Source organism: Lithobates pipiens, unplaced genomic scaffold (assembly GCF_037356315.1).
Source record: "Lithobates pipiens isolate NorthernLeopardFrog02 unplaced genomic scaffold, aLitPip1_a1.2 Scaffold_16, whole genome shotgun sequence".
Classification (NCBI taxonomy): Eukaryota; Metazoa; Chordata; class Amphibia; order Anura; family Ranidae; genus Lithobates; species Lithobates pipiens.
This window is the reverse complement of record NW_027507748.1, coordinates 404,403,353-404,428,207: the sequence shown is the minus strand read 5'-3', so window position 1 is coordinate 404,428,207 and position 24,855 is coordinate 404,403,353. Positions and strand designations below refer to the sequence as shown.

Sequence of the window (24,855 nt, the reverse complement as noted above, 5' to 3'; positions counted from 1 at the left end):
TGCCAGCATGCTGCAAAGGTCTCCCACACATCCAGCTGTCGTTGGTAGAGTCCTCCAATCGGCAGGATGCATGAGCTTTCCTTATTTGATGACCTTTGTTCTGACGCCGTAGAGTAGCCTTACTCAAACTTTTTAAAATTGAGGAACCCTTGAAATAACTTTCCGGCAGGTATCCCATGCTTATAACTACTATATCTGCATCTGACAATACATTAGCATAATGGTCCAAGGGAAGAATGCTCCGTACATTTGCAGTTAGTGGGGGGAAAAATGTCCTCCTTACAGACAGCTAAAAATCATTGATGTCAGTGGTTACTTATCTGAGAGGCAGAAATTGCTCAAGTAACCCCTCACAATCTCCAAAGGAACCATAATGTTACATGAAAGACTGCAGTCGAAGGTGTGGTAGACCTCTGCAGAGAGATTGCTGTTTGAATACAGTGAACATGGATCCCTCTCTGTAGTATGCTGGCAGGAGACGTCTTTTTCGGGCTGCAAACCATTTGTTTTGATACACCTAGAAAGTATTTTGCTGATTTAAACTTAGTCTTGTTCTGTCACGAATGAATATTGACTACTTTGTTTTATGTAGGGTAGAGAAATACAGACCATTAAAGCTCAATGAAATCATCGGTAATGAAGAAACTGTTAGTCGACTTGAGGTAATTCTTTTCATTTACTTTTTAAAAGTTTCTTTTAATATTAATATTACAAGCTCAGCAAATGAATAATCTGTACCAGTACTGAACCAGTGGGTGGAGCGTCCTCGGCAAAACTCACTGGCAACTCTAATAAACATCAGAAGCAATTAGTCTATGGCTGGGACTGCTCACAGATGGATGGCTCCCTCTCCTGTGTTATCCAGAAATGATCACAGATGGATATAAGGCTCTTGAATTGCTCACAGGTGAGTATTCAATCTCTGGATGATCTGTGCAGGGAGGTTGATTTACTAAAGGCAAATATACTGAGCATTGCAAGTTGCTCTAAATCTGCAAGGAAGCTCTGCTGATTTCTATCATCCAATCATGTGCAAGCAAAAATGCAGTGTTTCTCCCCCCTTTCATCTTCACCTCAGAACTAGAGCAATTGCACAGACTATTTAGATTTTAGTAAATCGACACCATAGTGTATCACTTTTAAACTTTATTATTTTCTAATAAAACGGGAGAAAATACTCACAAACAAGGAATATAGCCACAGCATTAAAAAAAGCCAAAAAAGCAAGCCACCACTGCCCGTGTGAACCGGCATAATGATGTCACAGCGATGCTCTGCCCTAATAAATTTAGTTGCAAAGAACGGCTTCCCTCTGGAGACATTCTTTGGAATGAAATGCATTAGGGCGGAGCATCTTGATGATGTCATGTCGGTTCTCACGGGCGGAAGTGGCTTGTGTGTTTTTGTATTAAAAAAAAAAAAAAGGGGGGTAAAACCGCGCTGAGACCTGAAAAATGAAACGATCAAAAATATTATTAAAAAAATCACAAGGCTGCTGCTCAACTGTGGGATATGCACACAATCAGTAGAAATAGAAAAAAGAGCTGCGCCAACAAATAAAAGTAACTTTCACAATTGTCGGTAAACAGCACTACATTCTCCATAAAGTCTTTCGTTTAATATGTTGATAAAAGTCCATAGTAGAAAAGATTCTTTAAGTTGGAAATAAATCGCTCAGCTTCATATGGACGCACCACAGTGATTCCACACACATATCAAAAATGTGCCCAGCCACCGACAAAAGATTGCACTTGCCAGATGGTAAAAGCGTAAGGAGCGTGTTATGGTAAGAGCCTCTCGTCTGTACCAGATGTCTTGCTATCCCAGGGGCGACACTTCATCTGCTGTAGGTCGTTACAGTGCTCCACGCTCCCATTCCCAAACAATGAATAGGCTCAGAAAAGAGAGAAGCTTCCCATAGCGTAAAACCATTGATAATCTTTAATTATAAAACAAAATGCACTTACATAAAAAAAAAATATTCAATCGTCTGAATACAAGCCGGCCGGCAAACTTGGGAGCCGTCCTCTTCTCGTGCAGTGTGGTGACGTCACAATGTGCCCTTCCAGATGCGTTTCGTCAGACATTACATTTTTAATGGGGAACCATTGAAAACGTCACGTCTGACGAAACGCGTAAAAGACTTTATGGTGAATGTAGTGCTGTTTACTGACAATTGTGACAGTTACTTTTATTTGTTGGCGCAGCTCTCTTATTTCTATTGTGTTTTTTTTTTTTTTTTTTTTTTTTTTTTTTTTAATGCTCTACATAAAGATGGCTTGGGCTCTAAGAAGATTGCTAAGACTGTTAAACTGAGCTGCAGCATGGTGGCCAAGACCATACAGCAGTTTAACAGGACAAGTTCCATTCAGAACAGGCCTCACCATGGTCAAACAAAGAAATTGAGTTCACGTGCTCAGTGTTCTATCCAGAGGTTGTCTTTGGGGAAATAGACGTATGAGTGCTGCCAGCATTGCTGCAGAGGTTGAAGGGGGGGGGGGGGGGGGAGGCAGCCTGTCAGTGCTCCGACCATACGCCGCACACTGCATCAAATTGGTCTGCATGGCTGTCGTCCCAGAAGGAAGCCTCTTCTAAAGATGGTGCACAAGAAAGACCACAAACAGTTTGCTGAAGACAAGCAGACTAATGGATTACTGGAACCATGCCTCTTGGTCAGAGACCAAGATAAACTTATTTAGTTCAGATGGTGTCAAGCATGTGTGGCGGCAACAAGGTGATGAGTCCAAAGAAAAATGTGTCTTATGTACTGTCAAGCATGGTGGTGGGAGTGTCATGGTCTGGGACTGCATAAGTGCTGCCAGCACTGGGGAGCTACAGTTCGTTGAGAGAACCATGAATGCTAACATGTACTGTGACATACTGAAGCAGAGCGTTATCACCTCCCTTCTGAGACTGGGCAGCATGGCAGTATTCCAACTCCAAACACGCCTCCAAAGACGACCACTGCTTTGCTAAAGAAACTGAAAGTAAAGCTGATGGCCTGGCCAAGCATGTCTCCAAACCTAAACCCTGTTGAGCATCTGTGGGGCATCCTCAAATGGAAGGTGGAGGAGAGCGCAAGGTCTCTAAGCCCTTGTACACACGGTCGGAGATTCCGACAACCAAATCCGTCAGATCTTGTCCGAAACTGTTGCATACACACGGTCGGACAAAGTTGTCGGAAAATCCGATCTTTCAGGACGTGATGACTTAATTTAGTTACGATGGGACTACGTTCAGGCTAGTAGCCAATAGCTTTGATGTAGGAATTTGATCTGAGCATGCGTGGCACTTTGTCCGATCGGAATTCTCTACACATGATCGGAGTATGTCTGATCGGAGCATTTTGTCGGAAAATATTTCCGGCAAGTTGGAAAACTTGGTCCGACGGATATTCCGACGGAAATATTCCGACGGAAACAGTCCGATGCAGACCACACACACAATCGGAATATCCGACGAAACGCTCTGATCAGACACATTCTGTCGGAATCTCCGATCGTGTGTACAAGGGCTTACAGCCACCAGCTCCGTAATGTCGTGGAAGAGGACTCCACTGGCAACCTGTGAAGCTCTGGTGAACTCCATGCCCAAGAGGGTTAAGGCAGTGCTGGAAAATAGTGGTGACTGCACAACCTTGACATTTTCACTTGGGGGTGTACTCACTTTTGTTGCCAGCAGTTTAGACATTAATGGCTGTGTGTTGAGTTATTTTGATGGGACAGCATATTTACACTGTTATACAAGCTATACAGTCACTGCTATACATTGTAGCAAAGTGTAATTTCTTCAGTGTTGTCACATGAAAAGATATATAATAAAATATTTAGAAAAAATGTGAGGGTTGTACTCACTTTTGTGAGAGAGATGTATATCTCTATCTCGCAATATTTTATGTCACTGTATTTGCGCAGCAGCCTTTCAAACTCAATTTTTTGGGGGAAAAATGCACTTCAATGTATTAAAAAAAAAAAAAGTAAAGTTAGCCCAATTTTTTATTTTTTTTGTATTGTGTGAAAGATGTTACGCCACTACGCTTTACTTCATGTATGTATTTTTCCTGGTTTACACTAAACACCATTTTTTTTTTTTTTTTTTAGAGAAAACAAAATGCTGATATTGGATGTTGTTTTTGTGGTATAAAAACTGATTACTTAATTTTTCTCAAGTCATCTTCCAGGACGGCACACCTGAGAGATGAGAGGCTCCTCCCTACAGGAAACACAATCAATCGACAGCTGTTTTAAGTCCCCACTCTTCCCCTTGAGCCTCAGTTTTTGATTGTGTTTCTCCCTACACAGCGAAATAGTTTTTTTTTTTTTTTTCCAAATGACCCGAAGCCTGGGGCTGGTGGTCTTCCCCTGGGAGTCGGACCACAAGCTTGGGAAGCCTCTGGGTCTGGTAGGATATTCTTGTCCTTCCTGGGGGGTTCCCCTATCTTTTCCTCAGGGGGGGCAGCAGAAATTGGAAGAGCCCCCCTGAGAGCTGAAGGACCCTGGGTACAGTGGTGTACCCAGAACTTCAGGGGCCATTATCCTGTCTCCCCTCCTTACCTGTACAGGTGGCTGTTCAGCCGGGGGTGCTGGCCATCGGTTCTCTCCAGGGGGGTCATGTCCCCGACTCCTGGGTCCCCGGTAGCTCGCGTGGGCTGCCGGAGAGGGCGTGGCAACAAGCACCCGCGTCATTTTCAAACTTCGGGAAAATGGCGGCGGCGTTCTTACCCAGGAGGGAAGGCTGAGAGTCAGTAGGAGCAGGCGCCCACATCCTCCTTTCTCTAGAGCGAGGAGGCACCAGTTTACTATGGTGGATGTCTGCCTTAACCACCTCAGATGGGAATGAGGAATGGAAGGCATTGCCCCCCCCCCCCCCCCCCCCCCCCCATGTATATAGACTGACTGGTACAGTGCAGGACACAGCCTAACCTGGCACCTCCCTATGGGGACAGCAGTGGGGGGGGGAGCACTTTGGCGGCTATCCTCCTTGTGTGTGGACCATAAGGATGGAAAAGCAAGCCCGCTGGCTGTGGCAAAAAGAGGAAGACGACAACGGTGAGTACTTTCCTTTTGCTGTGGGAATTTAGCTGCAAAATCCCCAATTCCAGCCAGAGGGTTTCTGGGCATTTGAGATCTCACCTGGGGTCTGGATTCAAATAGCCCTTAAGCTTCTGCTAAAAACACCAGCTGCAGCTCCCTCTTACATCAGAGAAGCTGTATGGTGGACAGTTGGTGCAGAGGAACGAGTGTGCCTAAACCACCTCAGATGAGAAAGAGGTAGGTAGGCCATTGCTCCCCCTTCCCTGTGTATATACTGACTGACTGGTGCAGTGCAGAACCTGGGGTCAGGATACAAATAGCCCAGACGCCACTGCTAAAACCACCAGCCACAGCTCCCTCTTACAGCAGAGACACTGTGGTTATTGCAGCAGTAGGTTGCCAGCCTCTCCCTACATGCCCAGTTGTGGTACATTAGTAGGGATGAATATAGCATACAGAGGGGACCTGGTAGATACAAAGTTACTTACAGGCCAGGTATACCACTGAACAAGTGATTAATTGGGCAGTGTTTGGTGGATTCAGAAGCTCCCCTGGTCAGCAGGTGCACTAGGTTACTGGCCCCATTAACCCAGCTGCTAGGAATCTGAAGTTGCTTCACAATGTTTAAAAGCTGACCTAACATTCAAGGATGGGCAGAGACCAAGCTACTGTGTGGCACAGTAGGGGTTCCCTTGTGACAGATCCTCCTTTTGGGGGTTGCTTGCTATAGTTAACTTTCATAAGCTCCAACCTCCCACTCCACCTTTACGCTGTGGTTATATTATAGTATAGGAGGTAAGAAGAAACTTTTTTTTTTTTTTTATTGGTTTGGGCTACAATCCACTCAGTGGCAGATCTAAAGGCGATTCACCATAGATCGCTTCCTACATACTTTAAATTGAGGATTTTCTGTGCAAACCTATGCAAGAGCTACATAATTGCTTGTTTGAAGCCTGCAAATAGCCATTTACCCCCCCAGGCTAAATTGGTAACCACCTCTTCTAGAGGCTGTCTTAAATCGGTCTCTAGGGCTGGGCTCATTGAGACTTTAGTTGCTAATCAGCACCCACCTGGGTTTGAGCTGGCTAGCGTTTGCTCAGTCTATGGAGGTAAGGTAGGACAACAACTACTAATAGTAGGGTGTCCAACCATTTTAGGATTTGTTCCTTCACTGGTGGTGAGGTTTAGTATCTACAGCCCAGGCTATGCCTATGAAATAAATTGCCTGTTGGTTATTTCATAAAGGGATAGACCATGACTCCTCATTGGCTGCACACCAGTAGACCCCAGTAGTGAAGGTTTGTCCTTGCTGGGATGTTTTTGTGGCACAGCAGAAATACACATTGAGATTTGTGACATCTCTGCTTATAAGGGCTATATTGCTGTACATCAGAAATGCACTGCACTGAAGCTTGTTTGCTGTCCTTTATATACTAAATGTACTGCTTTGTTTGGCTACAGATCAGAAAAATACAACAGTGAAGGTTGTCTGTACTTTCTGGTTTTGTGCTGCACAGCAGAAATGCACATCATTGAGTCTGGTGACATCTCTGCTCATAATGGTTCTATTGCTGCACATCAGACATACACAAGATTGAGGTCTGTCTGTGGGGCTTTGTGTCCTGTTTTACTGCCTTGTTGGTTACTTATCAGAAAGGCAGCAGTGAAGTCTGATCCTGGTCCTGATTTGAGTGGCGTTGTGCTGATTCAGACAGTGCTATTAACGGCAATGGCTGCCGAGTTTAAACATGCGATTTGACATGTTGAGTCGCATGACAAATCATTTCAATATGGATGTGCTATCTCTATTCAGAGTGTTTTATTGTTGCACATCAGATATATACAGCATTAAGGTCTGTGAGGTTTTGTGTCCTGTATTACTGCCTTATCAGAAAGGCAGCAGTGAAAATTGATGGTTCGAATTTGTTGGGCTACATAGCAGAAATACAAATTGAACCCCTGCCAGGTGTAGTACATATACTGCCTTTGGCAATCCATGTAGCACCACAAAGTGGTGTTGTGCTGATTTTAGCCATGTGATTTGACATGTTGAGTCGCAAAGCCAAATCGCTTCAATTTGGATGTGCTATCTCTATTCAGAATTGTTATATTGTTGCACATCAGACATATACAAGATTGAAGGTTGTCTGTCCTTTATGTCTTGCATATACTGCCTTATTGGCTGCATATCAGAAAGGACACAGCAGTGAAGATTGCTTGTCTTTTTCTGATTTTGTTTTTGCTGCTCAGCGGAGAGACACATTGAGGATGGTGGCATCTCTGCTCAGTATTGGTATATTGCTACACATCAGACATACACAAAGATTGAATGTTTGTGTCCTGTATGTCCTATATTTACTGCCTTATCGTTTGTATATCAGGCACAGCAGTGAGCAGTGTTTCTCATGGATCTACCTTTCTGCATCTTAGGGATACACAGCAGGGGTTTGTTGGCTGCAATCCTCCAGGGAGTCACAGCATTGGGGACCCCTTACTTGTTCGACCTGAAAATTGCAATTTTTTTTTTCCCTGCGACCTGTGTAATCTTGAGGTCTGTGGATCCAGGAATCGGGGACTGTTGGTGTCGCACAGACACAAATGGTACCCATTGGAAGCCATAGTATATGACTTCCCATGCGTCTTGCAGTCCCAAGTCGCAGGTTGGGTCGTATGGGTGTGGGAACTTTAAACTTATCTGTCCCTTCTGATTGAGGTTTTGCTACACAGCAGGAATACTCATCATGGCGTTATTGTTTTATTTTGCAGCAGACCAGAAAGATTGCAGCTGTAAAGGCTGTCTGTCTTTTTCCTCAGTGTCTGCTTTTATGTTGTTGCACAGCAGAAATACTCAAGATTGAAGCTTGTTGGTGCTTTCTGTTTCAGAAAAACACAATGCTGCAGGTTGCTTGTGTCCTTTCTCAGTGTTGGTTCTATCTGAACTACACTACAGAAGTGCATGACAGAAGGGATTGTCTTGTGTTCCATATTTTTCCCTGTGGCATAGCAGAAATGCACAACACGGGAGTTGGTGTTCATATTAATCTTATAACTGTATTTTGGTGGTTTGTCAGAAATACACAACATAGAAGTTTGGGTCTTTCTGTCTTTATATTTATAGCCTTGTTTTTCTGTACATAGGTAAAACACAACAGTAAAGGGGGTTCCTGTCCTTTCTGTATTTATATATCAGTTATGACCTAGCTAGCTGCGCAGCATTTAGGGTTTGCTTGAGTCTTAATGTTTTTACGTCTTGGCAGCACATCAGAAAGCCAGACTGTGAGGACTGTTTGTCTACATTGAGGTTCAGATTTGGGTCTCTTCCCATATTTGATATATTGGTTCAGCTAGTCACACTCAGGCACACAACATTGTTGTCTATGCTTGTGTCCTTTCTGTCTAAATCTATTGTGCCGTGCCCACAATCTATGATCATTTTATTTGTGATATTAATAATACATGTATCACCTTTTTGTATTTCAGCCTTCTTTTCCATGGAGGGGCCAGGAGTTCGGGCTGCAGATGCCACATGTCAGAAAACCTTGACCACTTGCGTTCAGGGATGCCAGAACCATTTCCTAGGGTTGAAGCCCTGTAGGGTTATGGGACACTGGAGGAAGGGGATAATGAATCGCCCTGTTTAGTAAGAACTTGAAGAGTTCTGTTCAGAGGAGTATTAGGGCCTGAGGATGGAGTATAAAGATGTATGCCCGATCAAATAGGTTTCGGCTCGGTGCATGGCCTTCATTTCGCCCTTTTAGCAAAACTAGACGTAGCAATATGGGTAGTCTACTCCTGCTAGGGACTTTAATCTCCTGAAGAAGGCTCTCAGGCGTAAGTAAGGACATAGATTGGGCATGCCTTAAACCCAGGGTTCAAGCTTCTGTTAATCTATTTCCCTTAAGTAGGCTTCCCTTTAGTCTTTTGCTGACATAAAGATAAAAAGGAACAGTTGCAGTTTTATTTCCCTCAACAGGGTAGTGTTAAGACAGGCCCTCTTATTGATTAATGTAGTGTCCTTGTCTTACACAGGTCTCTTATCTTTTTAGTGGTTCTAAGTAGCACCTACAGGCACAATAGGCCATGGTTGTTAGATGTGTGAGATAGGCAACATTGCTAACCTACAAGTTTAACATGTTTTCTGATTCAATTTTTTAAGAGCCCATTTCGCCTAGATACTGCATCCGAAGCGAAAAAGGCAGGAACAACTGTGGAGCAGACCTGCAGATCAGCCGCATGATCCAGCTAAGATGCCTTCATCAAGCATATGAGCGTATGGAGTGGAGGTAAAACTCACTGCAGAACCAAGGTTCGCCAAGAGGGTCTTGCAGTGGCCCCACCCTAAGGTAGGCCTGAGGTACTTGTTTATCCTCTCAGGTGTGCCGTCCTGGAAGAGGACTTGAGAAAGGTACCAGTTACTTACCGGTAACTGTCTTTCTGGGAAATCTTCCAGGATGGCAGGCCTACTTCCCGCCCGTTGGAGGAGGGAAAATTCTAGAACACTAGAAGGTGAGTACCTATGAGGAATGATTTCCCTTGTGAACCTGGTTCAGGAGTTAGTTCTCTACAAACTGAGGATCAAGGGGAAGGGTGGGGACTTAAAACAGCTGTCGATTGATTGTGTTTCCTGTAGGGAGGAGCCTCTCATCTCTCAGGTGTGCCGTCCTGGAAGATTTCCCAGAAATACAGTTACCGGTAAGTAACTGGTACCTATTATTTATTTTCTTAGGTGTTCGCAAGAGAGGGAAACGTTCCAAATATCATAATTTCAGTAAGTATGTTTTGTCAGATATTACTCTACACATTAAAGCATAGTTCCACCCAAAATTGAACTTCCGCTGATCGGATCCCACTGGCTTCAGCTGTGTGTGTGGAGAACCAGAGCTAGCGGTTAATCGGGCAGTTGGGTGGATCCCAAAAGTATAGTCAGAATCTTTCCAAAGCCTAGAGTGGTTCTGCCATAAAGGCAGATGTTGGGTGATGGTCCACTATAAGCTGACTCTGGGTCACAGGCGTGCAAACGTAACTGTACTCCTGTGACCCACAAGACGTATGGCTGAAAAAAGCTTTGGCCTTCTCCTTTTAATGCATGCAGCTTAAAAGGGATTCTGCTCCAGAAATTTTACTTGTATATGCGGATAGTCTTAGAGGCCAGAAACCATGCTGCTCACTATCGGTAAGGCTGCATTCACACCTCAGCGTAGCGTTTTCAAGCAGAAAATCGTGTGATTTTTGCAGTGTTTTTTTTTTTTTTTCCACGATTTTGTGCAGGGTAAAAGGTCACCAATGTTAAAAGAAGAAAAACGCCCAAATTGCTCAATTTGAATGACAAAAAAGGGTCCGGAACTTTGAGCTTCAGGCGTTCGACTTCAGGTGACATGGAGTGGAGATGTGAACCATCTTCATTGAGAATAATATTATTTTTTTTTCCCCTCTAGGGTTTTGTAGCTTCAGGCTTCAAGCTACAAAACGCTCAGGTGTGAATGGGATCTAAGGGAAATGTAACTGGGTACATGGTCAAAGGAAATAACAGCCATCTGCCTTGCACATGCTGAGACTGACATTATTTTCTATGGCTCCCCAGTGTCTGTAGCCAGATGCATCAGCTGGGCTGGCTTGCTAATATTGTCCACTTATTTAAATAAGGTGCCGCAGAATGAGACTGTGCGCACTATCTTTGCTACCTTCTGAGGCTAAAGTTGGGCAGTTGCACAGGGTTTTCATGCAAGAGTGCATCTGTCCTAGCAGTTTTTGCATGGGCTATTTTCCATGCCAGTATTTCCTGGCATCTCCACCTAAAGTGACTGTAAAATAACAAACTTGTATACTTGCCTGCCCTGTGCAGTGGATTTGCACAGAGCAGCCCAAATCCTCTTCTTCTCGGGTCCCTCTTTGCTGCTCCTGGCCCCTCCCTCCTATAAAGTGCCCCTTAGCCAGCAGCTTGCTATGGGGGGGCACCTGAGTCGAGCTGCAGCTCTGCCTGTCCATTCAGACACGGAGCTGTGATTTGGCCCTGCCCCCTTTCTCTCCTGCTTGGATAACTGACTTTGATGGCAGCAGGAGCCAATGGCACCCCTGCTGTGTCTCAGCCAATCAGGAGACGGCGTCCCAGATGGCCAAGTGACTCATGGCTAGAGATGGGGCTCATGTAAGTATGGGGAGGGGGGCTGTTGCAGTTTTTTTTCTTGTACATGCAGTATTAAAGCAGACCGTGTGTGCTTTTTATAAACCTTTTAGCCGGGTTCATACCAGCACACTGCAGATTGAGTGCAGTGTGGTTTTTAGGTGTGCTCCTGTTGACTTCTATTAGGCAGTGTTTTTTCATGAAGGCGCATTAAAGTCCTGCATGCTGCCTCTTTGATGCACTTTCAGAAAATGCATGGTCTAATAGAAGTCAATGGGAACGGACCTAAAAGTGTGGATACAAATGCGCTGCACCCAAACCACAGTGCACTAGGGGGAACCCCACCATAGTCATCCTTTATTTCCAGTCTTTTAGTACTGTGGCGTGAATCTGCCCAACTCAGAAGTTATTGGTCTCTTTTTAGAATAGCAATGCAGTTGATAATGTGGTGGTGTTCATTTCCCATGAGTACACTACCTGTGTGTGTGTGTGTGTGTGTGTGTCCTTCTTCAAATCCTCTGTAAATTACAACCAAAAATAAATTTTGCAGGTAGGTTGATCCGCTAGGGTGTATTTGTGTGACCATGGTAGACAATGTGAGCTCCTCTGAAGCAAGGATCATTGTAAATCTGTACAGGTTTGTGCAATGAAATGCATCATGCAAAGCAATACTATTGCACCATGTAGGCCAGGGGTGTCCAACCTTTTTTTCAAAGAGGGCCAGTTTTCATGAAGTGAACATGCGCGAGGGATGACATTCTTTGAATCATTAAAATTCGGTCTAAGTTTATTTGTTTGAGCACTAATGCAATGCCCAACAAGAATTCTCTTGCCTTTGTGGCTGTGTGTGAGTAAAGAGATGAGCTCAGGCATATTATTTGGATACACCATATTTGTTGGCGTATAACACGCACTTTCACTTTAAGAGGGAAGTTTCAGGAAAAAAAATTTTTTTTTAAATAACTGTGAAGCAAAATAAGGGTCAGTGTCCATCTGCAGACCCCTGATTGCCATGAATGCAGCACCACCAATCGCTAGGAATACAGAACCCACCATTGCTAGGAATGTAGCACCCATCATTAGCCAGAAATGCACTCGCCATTGCAAGAAATGCAGCACCCATCATTAGCCAGGAATGCACTCACCATTTTCCATCAGTGCAGCCTTGCAGAGGACATGGAGGGGGCAGTACGAGCGCCGAAGATATCCTACAGGAGAATCTCTTGTTTACACAGAGGCCTCTTTAAGTGAAAGTCACACCTCCTTTGGTGGACAGAACAGTCGTCCAATGGCAGCGCCCGAGATGGGACTTCCTCTTACAGGCTGCTGTTTAAACAGGAAATACTCCTGTGTGCATGGTGCTCGTCCTCCCTCCGAGGCGGCCAGACTATATATCTTTTGTGATATATGTTTAGATAATCAGACGGGCCATTCAAAACCGGGCCACGATTGGCCTGTGGGTCGGAATTTGGACCCACAGGGATGCGCTCTCTCTCTGCCCAGGGTTCTTGGCTCTGGATTGGATAGATTGATAGCAGCGCAGCCATTGGCTCCTGCTGCTTTCAATCAAATCCAATGACGCAGGGGGGTGGGGCAGAGTCCTGCATTTGACCTCCTATGGACGCCGAATGCTGGACTCCGGAGCGTGCCCCCAAGGTAACCCCTTAGGAGAGCGCTTCTCCCAGGGGGTTATCTGATGTGGCGAGAGCCACCGAGGGACCCCAGAAGAGCAGGGTCGGAGCTGCACAGTGGAGGAGAGTATGATATGTTTGTTTTATTTTTATTTTATTTATTAAAACTAGCCTTTAGTGTCACTTTAATCTGAGATGGTCATTTGCATATTGCAGCTTGGCTTTTTTTAGATGTGGCAGCTGCATTTGTTTTCCTTTTTTATTTTTTCCTGAGGTTCTTGCCAATAACATGCTTCACCACTCCCTCACTTTGCTTTTATAGGAGCAGCATTGTCATCCTAGGACAGGAAGTGATTGGACTACAGACCCCCCCCCCCCCCCCCAATCTTTATAACAAAGAAGGGAAATGTTCAGGGTTAACCTAATCAGGGCTGCTTTGGGTTTTAATGCAACTGGGGCACAGAGTTTTCTGCTTACTACAGAAAATGCAGGGTTTTTTTATAATTTTTTCAGATATAACAAAGCCCTTTCAGTGCTATATTTAGCAGACCAATGTGCAAATAGAAGTTCAATGTCAGGGTTTACATACCCTTTACCTGGCTAGTTGGTTACTACTGGTGAATATAGTGAAGCACCCTGGTATTATGTAAACATCTGTGGTAATAATGTATGTTTGATAAGTAACATTACCCTAAAAGTTCAGAATAACTAAGTATTACTGCACTTGCAGGGTCCACCTGGAACTGGTAAAACCACAAGTATATTGTGCTTGGCTCGTGCCCTTTTGGGTCCAGCACTCAAGGATGCTGTCCTAGAATTGAATGCTTCAAATGATCGGTAAGTTTGGTTTTGTAAAATAATGTGCAATATTCAGTCTAAGAACTATAGGGGGTTTGTGGCCATTTTCTCCAACCCCAATGAAAATCTTGCAGTATTGTGAAGAGTTTTAACAATCCTGTAGTACAGGGGTGGCCAACCAGAAAAAGACCAAGAGCCACATTTTTTACCAAGTTACCGCAAAGAGCCACATCATACGCATGGGCACACATGAACATCACCCCATCCCTTCCTCATACACACATACGTTTGCTCAGCTGGATTTATTGTAAATGTCACACACTGTTTTAACCCTACAAAGACCACAGGCCAGTCATTTTCAACAATGAACACTGTGTGCACTCTCACACAGACAAACTCTGTTTAACCAAATCCATAACCAGAATAATAGAACAATTTACAAAACATTTTTCCTTTTATTATGCGCATTATATGTGTTATTTAGTGGGACTTCTGGCAATCCTTGTCTTGAACAATCCTGTTCAAATCTGGCTTGTACTCCGTTGTTGTAACTCGAAGCAATTCTTTCACATGGGTGTCGGTCAGAACAGACCGATGCTTCGATTTCACGTGTTTCAGGGTGGAAAACACAGACTCGCAGACATATGTTGACCCAAACATTGACAGTATCTTAAGTGCAGCTCGTTTGACATTGGGGTATTTCTCCATTGGCACAAGTTTCCAAAACTCAATGGTCCCTTCCTTTAAAGCAGGTTTCAGTTTGTCCTCTTCACGAAGATCAATCATCTCCATCTCAGCCGCACCCTCATCTATGACTAGCGGGGCTTTCAAACAGTCCATCTCAGCGTTAAATGGGTCGACAAGGAACATAATCTGTGGCCTTTTCAGTTGTAGATCACGGAACCGGGCCACAAAGCTTTCGTGCAGCTTTTCTTTTTTTTTTTTTTTTTTCAATAGATTTTTATTGTTATTAAGTATAGTAACAGTTTACAAAACATGTCAATAATAAGTGATAGTAGGGCAAGACGCCCCCTAAAAGACATATGCATCATACTGGTAAAGCATATAAGGAGAAAACAAGTAAGAAAAACATATCCCCCCCAGACCAGGGTTGCAATATAGGAGATAAGAGAATAAACCTTGACTAGCCCGAGAATGAGAGCGCGAGATAGCAAAGATACGTTCGAGAACAAAGGGTCAACTAGGCCCCACCTTAAGTCACGGGGACCCGGAGATCCCTCCATAGCACCGTCCACCAGAGGCCGAGGCGGGCCCAGGGAAGATCGCCCTGCCGCCCCAAATGGGATCACACTGCGACCGGGCACCTCCCCAGGGCCCCCCCCCCACCCCCCAGCGAAAGGGACTGGCCAACAAACTACATTGGTTCTGTAAACGAAATAGCACAAGTGAGAAGTTTGAATTATGCAACTGAATAAGGCACACGCGATATATACTCAATTTCTGGGAGGGAGAGCAAAAGAACGTAGTAGAACAAAAGAAAATTTCCTTGCAGTGTATAGACTAGGAAATCCAATAAGTGAATTGTTAACTAATCGCAAAGAATATTTGCAATCAAAGGGAGCATCCCCTACAGGAAGGGGAAAAGGGAGTATAGGAGGAAAAAGGAATAGACAAAGAAAATAAGAGCAGGAAAGGTAGAGGAAAAGGACAAGTAGCGTAGAAGAGTATAAAAGGAGGTAGAGGGCGGTGTAGAAGGTCATCTGGCGAAGTGAGCGACAGCCAGTAGTACAGCTATTTCAATGTGGAAGGGTGATCCCAACAAAAGATGCCCAAGGTTCCCAAGTGTGATAGAATTTCTCAGAACGATCCAGGATTACACCGGCCATTTTTTCTTGATTCATGATCCAGGAAATTTTTTTCTTTGCTGCTCTGCGTTTTCCAGGCTTTTGCCAGGGTGAGTTTGGCACCCAGTAAAATAAAGTGGATGAGGCGTTGTGTAATCCTGGGCGTTCCCGAGACTGGGAAGTTGAGAAGTGCAATGAGGGGGGATGGTACGATAGTCTGTGAGGTAATAGTGCTTATCCAGGAAAAAATTTTACGCCAGAAATGTCGCACTCTGGGGCAGGACCACCAAACATGAAGCATATCACCTCTAAGGTTACAGCCCCTGAAACATAGAGGGGATGTGGACGGGAAGATGTGAGCAAGTTTCGTGGGTACTAAGTACCACCTGGTAAGTACTTTAATGCTCGCTTCTATGAGACCGGTATTCATGATGCCCTTGTATGAGTAGGAAAAATTCCTTTGCCAAGTCTCCAGGTCCCAAGATTGGGCTAAGTCATCTTCCCAGGCCAACATGTAAGAGGTTTTGGACTGTTTACCCGAGAGTGCCCTGTAAACCAGTGAGATCCCACCCCTCTGCTCGATGCCTTGCCCACACCATTGTTCATAAGGGGTAATTTGTGGACCGTCTGGGAGGGATCTATATTTTTTGTGAAGAAATGCGGATATCTGTGTAAATCTGAAGAATTCAGATCTGGGCATGTCCAGTTTGCTGACACAATAGGCCTTCGTTAGGGGGCCTAAAGGTCTGAGAAAGTGACCTATTCTGTAGAGCCCTTTGTCTAGCCACCACTGGAACGCTTTGATGTCTAGGCCCGGGTGGAAGTCTGGGTTGTGAAATAAGTGTTTCAGGGGTTCTAAAGAAGAAATTAGGTGTGCATTTCCTTTGATGGAGTCCCACAAAGTGAATGAATGGGATAGCGTCGGCGACATGATCGGGGGTCTAGATTTTTTGGGGCTCCATAGAAGGAAATCGAGGGTATGAAGCGGGACTGCCAATCTCTCAATGTGTATCCAGTCAGGGTGTTCCCATCGGGAGTAGATTCTGGAGAGCTGTGAAAGTTGAGCTGCTTGGAAATACCAAAGCAAGTTTGGCAGGCCCAGTCCCCCCTCTGTCCTTGATCGATATAGGACCGACTTAGCCAGTCTGCGTCCACCCTTCCCCCAAATAAATTTGATGACTTTGGCTTGGAAGAGCCCAAGGTGGTTTTTATTTATTGGTATCGGAAGGGTTCTAAAATAGTAAAGGATACGCGGGAGTAAGGTCATTTTGATGGCATTGATCCTTCCTAGCCAAGTCATGGGAAGACCCGACCACTTTAGGAGATCTTTCTCTAATGTTTTGTACAGCGGCGGGTAATTAGCTTGGTAGAGGAGATCTATCCTTGGTGTTAGTTTTATTCCCAAATATGTAATAAATGAGTTGGTCCATGAGAGTTTAAAGCTATCTCGAAGCCTAGAGATGAGTGAGTCTGCAAGATTAATGTTAAGTGCTTGAGATTTGCTGTAGTTAACCTTGAGGCCAGATACCAAGCCAAAGTCATCTAGTAGGCGGCATAAGTTAGGGAGCGTTGTGAGGGGAGAGGATACAAAAAGTAGGATGTCATCCGCAAACAGTGCGCATTTGTGAGTTTGGGAGCCACAAGATATACCTTTGATATTGGGGTTGCTCCTAATAGAAATCGCCAGGGATTTAATCGCTATAGCGAAGATAAGAGGGGATAGAGGACAGCCTTGTCTCGTCCCCCGTAAGATAGGGAAAGACTCAGAGTAAAATCCCCGCAGACGTACCTGGGCCGAAGGGGTTGAGTAGAGGGCCCTCAGAACATTGAGAAAATGCTCACCAAAGCCCCAACGTTGTAAAGTGGAAAAGATGAACGACCAGTTAATAGAATCAAATGCTTTTTGTAGGTCCAAGGAAAGCAAACAGCCTTGTCGAGGAGCTCCTTTATCCCAGTTGGAGTTTAGGATAGAAATCAGGTCAATGGCTCTACGCGTCTGGTCAGAGCCCTCTCGGCCTGGGATAAAGCCTACCTGGTCCTTATGGATATACAGACTAATGAAAGAGGCCAGGCGGTCTGCAAGGATCTTAGTCAGAATCTTTAGATCATTGTTGATGAGGGAAATTGGTCTGTAGTTGGAGACAGCACTAGGGTCCTTGTCAGGTTTAGGAATAACCGTTACATATGCCATATTAGAAGAAGCTTCTAAGGTACCCCCTCTCCGGAGCTCATTGAAAAAACGAGCAAGGTATGGGGCTAGAGTGGTGGAAAAGGATTTGTAGTAAGGTATAGAGAAACCATCTGGGCCAGGAGCAGAGTGGGGTTTTAATTTTTTGATCACAGCACAGACTTCCTCCTGTGAGATAGGGGCATCTAAGATTTGGCGATGGGAAGATTTCAAAATTGGGTTTTGTACCGTATCGAGGAACCTATCGACCTGCGCTTGCGTTGGGCAGTCTTTATTACTATAGAGGGATTGGTAGAAAGAATGGAATTGTTCCATTATGCGTTGCGGATTTTGGGAGAGGGTACTACCATTTATTTTGATTTTAGGGAGAGCAGTGTGTTTGAATTTTGGAGAAAGTCGGCGAGCTAAAAGTGTGCCTATCCGATCTCCCTGGCAGTAAAAACGGGATTGATTCCAGCGGATCCATTTTTCAGCTCTAGTAGTGAGTGGTAGATTCAAAGAAGTACGAGCTGCATCCAGGTCCGAGATGGGAACCTCGGAGGGGCGAGCCTTGTGCCTTTTAGATTGGAGCAGGACTTTGTGGCCCTATCTGACAATATCAGATTTTTGTGCTTTGTTAATTTGAGAAGCAATTTGGATAAGGTGTCCTCTGAGAACCGCCTTATGAGCAGCCCAAAGGCACGAGGGTCCAACCTCCGGGGTGTCGTTGACTTGAAAATAAGCTTTAATTTTGGTTTCAATCTCCGCCTTCCTGCCCGGGTCGCTCAAAATAGATTCATTGAGGCGCCATCTCCTACCGGGTCGAGCCACTCCAGGGCGGCGGAAGACTATCACCACCATAGAGTGGTCCGACCAGACTACGTCTTTAATGAAAGCTCTGTTTGTTAAGGGTATGGTATGGGAGGTAACCCATATGTGATCTATTCTCGAGAAAGATTGGTGGGGATTAGAGAAATGGGTAAAATCCCTCAGGGATGGATTAATTTCCCTCCAGATATCAATCAGCCCATGTTGGGAGATTAGTTTGGCTATACGCAGACTTTGTTTAGTGGGTCGAACAAGGCGTTTACCCGGAGGACGTGCCTTGTCCATGCCCGCATCAAAGGCCGTATTCGAGTCACCCCCAAAAACTACAGTCCCCTCCCAATAAAGGTGACACGGTGTCTAGAAGATTCTTAAAGAAGGCATATTGGCCTCTATTGGGGGCGTAGTATGAGATGAATGAGTAGAGATGACCATCCAGCTCTCCAATCACTAGGATAAATCTGCCTTCTGGATCTTTAAGTTCTGACTTGAGAGAGAACGTACATCTGTTAGAAATAAAAATACCCACCCCCTTTGTTTTATCGTCTGCATTGGCCAGTGAAAAATTAGAGAATTTGGAATGGATAAAAGTAGGATGAAAGCGTTTAGGGAAATGGGTTTCTTGTATGAGTGCTACATCAACTTTTTGGGAGTGAAAATGTTGAAACATTTTCCGACGTTTGGCCGGGGAGTTTAGGCCTTGGGCATTGTGAGTAATAAGCTTAAGGGGAATTTTGTCTGGATCAGTTACCGCCATCGAGCAGAGGAGTGGGAATACCCCGATACACAAAGGCACTTACCCGTAGAAGATTTATAGACCAGGATAAAAGCAGACCGGTGAGTGATTCAACTAGCATGGATGAAGACCGTGTCCTCCTTCTCCAGATGACCTCTAGGGGGAAAGAAAGAGCAGAGAATGAGCAAGAAAAGGGGATAGAGAGGAGCAGAGAAGGTAAGAAGGGGGACAAACATGACCCCCGATGCGGGCGGAAAAAAATACCACCTGCAAATAAAAATTCAGACACCTCCCCAATCTCAATCCCAAAGGGGATGAAGATAGGGAGTAATCCTGACCAGTGAAGGGTCAATACCGAGTTCACTAGGCAGGAAGGGGTGCATGAGCACCGCCCTAGCAAGAAGGACCATCTAAACATTTAAACAATACATAACTGTCAAAAAAAAAGGGCCCCAGAACCAACGTTAACATTAGAAATCGTTTAAATCTCCCCAAGGACCAGGAGAGAATAAAGAAATACAAATCGGGAGAAGAAAAATATTTGAGTGTGGCAACATAAAATTGGTAAAAAAAAAAGGGTTAGCTAGTTCCCCCCAACACAGATGGAGACCTTGAGTGTTGTTCCCACCTACATGGTGAGGTATAATCTAGGCAAAGTCCCTGCTCAAGGTCCCCGAGAGGGGACTAGTATCCCCCCAAAGTCCCAAAACTTGTACTGTAGGTAGATCATAGTGAGTCAAGGAGGGACGTTGTCCTTCGATTTCTTGTGTCTTGCGGGTTTCCACATCGAGTTCAGTGGACTGGATGGACTGGAGGGAAGTTGCCTTTTAGCCGAGTGAGGAGAGGGCTCCTGTTGCATAGCGATTGGGCCGTGAGAGATGAGGCCGAGTCGTAGGAAAAGCTGTTCCCCTTCTGGAAGAGAACTAAAGGTGTAGGGTTTGCCATTGAATAACATCTTCAATTGAAATGGAAAGAGCCACCAATATTTGATGTCCTTATTCATAAGGATTTGAAGTAGCGGTTTCAAGGTGCGTCTCTTTTGAATGGTGGAGGGAGATATATCAGCAAAGACTTGTATTTGGTGTCCCTGAAAGACTATTTTGGACATGGATCTGGATTTCTTCATGACTGCTTCTTTCACTGTATAGTGGTGAGGCTTTACTACAATATCTCGAGGCAGGCCATCATCCCTGGGGGGCCTGAGGGCCCTGTGAGCCCTATCAAGCTCTAGATGGTGTTGTGGGACGTCAGGGAGTAGATCTTTAATGAAAGCCTGTATTGTCGCAGGAATGTCCTTGTAGGATTCAGGGAGTCCCCTGACCCTAAAGTTGCACCTCCTATTTCTATTTTCAAGGTCATCTATTTTGGCGTTGGCAATTTCCAGTTGTTCTTGTAAGACTTGTAAGCAAGCAGAGTTTTGATTTGTTCTGGAAATCGTCGCATCCAGGTTGGATTCAATAGTTTCAATGCGAGATCCGATGTTCTGGAGGTCTGCTTTGATGTCACTTGTGATTTTGGTAGCCGTGTTTTGTAGGCCCTTGTCCAGGAGTTCTGCAAATTTAGCAAAGAGTTCAGTCACATTGATCGGCTGCAGTAGGCCCAAGTCCCCAGGCTGTGTTAGAAGTTGGGGTTGAGGGAGGTTGGCTCCCAAGGGTGGGAAATCCATGTCTGGGAATAATTGCTCCAGAAGAGATACTGTGGAGGCTGGGGAAGCCATTTCAGGACAATCGGTGCTTGGCCGTCGTTGCAGAGCAGATGAGGAAGAAACCGCCAGCTGTGCCTCGGTCATGTAAGCCGCGTCCGAACGGTGAGGTCCGGCCGCCAATTTCACCTCTGTCTGGGAAGAACGGGTCGTCTCATAAGTCGGCTCGAGATTTCTCCTGACAGCCCCGGAATACATTGGGGAGATCCCTGATATATTTACTACTCAGCGGACAAGTTGTGGAGTGAGCGTTGGTTCTTTGGGCACCGTCATCAGTCCTGATCCGCCAGGGCGGGACGTGGCTCCAGGTCTATGCGGCCATCTTCGGAGCTGCCGTGCATGCACCCTCTGGGGGCAGAGCTAGGAAAAAGCAGGAGACTCCCCTCCCCCCACCACACCAGCAGCGTGTGGAAAGAGGACTATTAGGCCTTTGGATGTAGCAAGATGGCTGACCTCAGTCAGCACAGTCCTGGTCCAGGGTCAGGCCTGACGAAAGATGCAGTGTGGGGGGGATTGGGAGGTATATGCTGTCCAGGGGGGGGGCCCTGCAGTCAAAAGTAGCGGGTAGTTGGGTAGCGGTCCGGGTGCGATGCTCTTCCGCGGGCGTCCGCCGTAGGAAAGTCCGGGGATCCACAGGCTTTACTAGGCCGCACTAGGCCGGACCCAGCCACGGCCTCCTCGCTCACCCCCGAGGCCCGAACGAGCCACCGGAGCACTCGGGGTGGGAAGATCAGAAGGGTTGGAGGGTGGATGGTCGTCCCCTACCGCTTGATGCAGCTAAAATCCCGAAAATTCGGCAGGCCTCCGGAGCGGCAAGATGGCCGCCACGAGCTCCCGGTGTCGGCTGTCCCGCGGCCGAGTGGAGGGGTATGTGCACCAAATAATGCCACCAGTCGCTGCAGGGCACTCCAGGGAGTAGATTGCTGTTAATTTAGTCACCAGACGGTGCTGGATAAGGGAGGATGGCGATGGATGGAGCTCGGGTTACACGGAGCTCCCTCAGAAAGCGTCCACCGCCGAGCACTTCCGGTCACGCCCCCTCTCGTGCAGCTTTTCAACCAGTGTTGCATATCTGGCTCTTTGCTTGTTCAGGACGGCGCTGGTGACCTGCCCGCTGGCTTTTAGTAGAGTGGGAAAATGTGTTAAATCTCCCTTTTGAATATGCGCCTTGAACAAATTCAGTTTGTTGACAAATGCAAACACACTTTGCACCAGATCAGGCAGCATTTTTAACTTACCCTGCAAGGTCAGGTTCAGTTTGTCCAAGTGTCACAGCATGTCAACCAAAAAGGCCAGATCCATAACCCACTCGAGGTCCGAGAGCTGTGGATAGTCCTTGTTCTTCTCTTCCGTGAACAGTTTCACAGCATCCAAAAGCTGGAAGAAGCAAGAGAGTACCTGGCCTTTTGACAGCCACCTTACAGTGCAGTGTTGCGGCAGGTCACCTGGAAGCCCTTGGTCCAGCTCAGCGATGAGATTCTTGAATTGCCGGTGGTGAAGCGCATGTGTACGGATGTAGTTGACGATTGCCATCACAGGCTTCATGACACTGTCCAAATGCAATGTTTTAGACACAAGTTGCTTGCTGTGTATGATGCAGTGGAAATTCCAAAACTCTGGAAATGTTTGGTCAGCTTTGCACAGCCCCACAAGCCCATTCACAGATCCAATCATGGCTGGCGCTCCATCTGTGGCTATTGCAGTTGGTTTCGCTATGGGCAGATTTGCTTTCACAAATGCATCCATCATTGTATCTTTCACATCTATGCCACGGGTTCTGTCTTTTAAAGGCATAATATCGAGGAGTTCCTCTTTGATCAAACAATCGTTTGACACAGACCGTACAAATATTGCCAATTGAGCCTTGTCTTGTATGTCACAACTCTCATCCAATGTGACACTAAAATACTCACAAGCTTGAAGATCAGAGTGCAACTTTGACTGAATAGACGTGTTAATGTCTGATATTCTGTGCTCAACAGTATGGCGGGACAGTTGGAGGTCTGATACCATTCGTTTTAGTTTGTCGTTTTCAGGAGACAAGATTTCAACAATGTCACAGAGGCATTTTTTAATGAACTCCCCTTCATTGTATGGCTTTTTGGCCCGTGCAATGTTCCAAGCCAGTTGATACGATGCAAGCGTTACAGTCTCTGTGTGCTTTGTAAGTTTTTTTTTTTTTAAAAACTTTGCCTGCTTTTCCATCTGACTTTTCAAAGTAACCAACTTGTGCTTGCGAAGTTCAGTCCCTTTTGGAAATTCCTGGTCGATGTTAGCATGGAGTGAGCTGAAGTGGCGCTGAAGGTTTGAAGCTTTGAAATGCGACAAGGACACCTGACATATAAGGCAGAATGGCTTTCCATTACGTTCAACAAAAAAATATAAACTCTCCCACTCTGTTAAAAACGTCCTGTGTTCTTCTTCATATGTTCGTTTTGCTGTGCATTTTTTCCCTGCCATTTTGCTCTTACTGAAAAACTGCCCACGTGTGCATTTGACGTAAATACAGAGCAAGGGGGCGGGGTAGTGAGTGAGGGGTGAGCGGAGGTGTGTATGCGAGCGGATGGTGAATGGCAGAGTTCTGGCCGAAAAATTTTAAGCATGTTTTGCAATTCTGACGGACTTTCCGAATGAGCGGACTTGGCCACACACAATCACACCAAACTCCGACGGATTCGAACATGATGACGTACGACTCGACTCGAATAAGGAAGTTCATAGCCAGTAGCGTAAGTAACGTAAGAGCCGCACGGAACCGGGCAAAGAGCCGCGGGTTGGCCACCCCTGCTGTAGAATGATTGATTAAAATGTACAAAGTGCACAAATCAGAAGCCATGTCTTCAATGATGTGATGAATATCATTGAAAAATATACTGTAGGGAAAGGTGTCTATCTGTTTAAACATGTGTTGCATACATTTCAGAAGCATTTGTGCAAGCTGAATGATATGTCATAGGAATTTTTAGGAGGTTAAAGAGGAGTTCCAGCCCCCTAAAAAATTAAGTCGGCAGCTACAAATACTGCAGCTACTGACTTTTAATATATGGACACTTACCTGTCCAGGGAGCCAGCAATGTCTGCACCCCAGCCGATCTGAAGACCGGCTGTCTGGTGCAGCCATCGCCATTCTCGCTAAGGCAGGGGTGCCCAACCAGTGGCCCGCGGAGCCCTCTGATGTGGTCCTCATCCTCCTTGCTCTAAGATAGCATTGTGGCAAGCCCAGATCACAGGATGCTGACCCGCCATTCCAGAGCAGCAGTTTTGTGAATGAAGCCACTGACAGTGGAAGCAAGTGGCTGCGGAGCAGAGCCACATATGCCAATGTTTCCTGCATAGTGCCCCCTCCTGTCACAGGCGGAGTGATACCAAATGCACTCCACCTGGGACAGCAACAGCCAGCAACACCAGAATGGAAGATGGTTATTAAAGGTAAGTTTACTACTAAATTGACAGTATATATGGATATATGTTTTGCAGTGGTTACTGGGCTGCTTTCAAACTGATCCGCAGGTGCAGTGCAGTTGCGGGTTACCTGCATTGAGCCATAGACTTCTGTTATTACCTGTGGGCTTGTTGTGCCTTCAGAAAGTGCATCACACCTGCAGTATATAATAGACGTTTACAGCAAAGTTCAGGTAGCAAATCCACAGGTTCACTGCGCTGCACCTGCAGTTTGGGCAAATTGCAGCACATAAGTGTGAAAGCAGCCTTAGGCCCCTTTCACATGATTGGTCCGACCCAATCAGACTTGCTATTCACCTCTATGGAGCAGCAGATTTAAACGGACTTGTCTGTTTACACCCGCCTACCTAAAAAAAAAAAAAAAAAATGGATCTGCCCCTTCCGTCTGAGCAATTTGGATTAGATCTGAGGGCCCATAGAGTAGAGTGGGCTGTGTCCGTGGACACCTGTCATCCTCCCGCTCTGCTCATTGTGGCCCACGATCCGTTACCAATTCGCTTAAGTGGCCCTCGCTCTTCAAAAGGTAGGGAACCTGGCAGTGAAGCCTTCTGGCTGCACATTCTAATTGTGGTGGA

General features: G+C 45.7%; 1 protein-coding gene across 1 annotated transcript in view; it reads left to right on the top strand.

Moving 5' to 3' along the window:
* Nucleotides 1–24,855, top strand: part of RFC2 (replication factor C subunit 2) — a 47,693-nt gene that overhangs the window by 4,512 nt on the left and 18,326 nt on the right. The window contains exons 2-4 of the mRNA XM_077482363.1: nt 593–662; nt 9,760–9,801; nt 13,516–13,622. Coding sequence (XP_077338489.1) covers nt 593–662; nt 9,760–9,801; nt 13,516–13,622 — 219 coding nt within the window. The remainder of the gene's footprint in view (nt 1–592; nt 663–9,759; nt 9,802–13,515; nt 13,623–24,855) is intronic.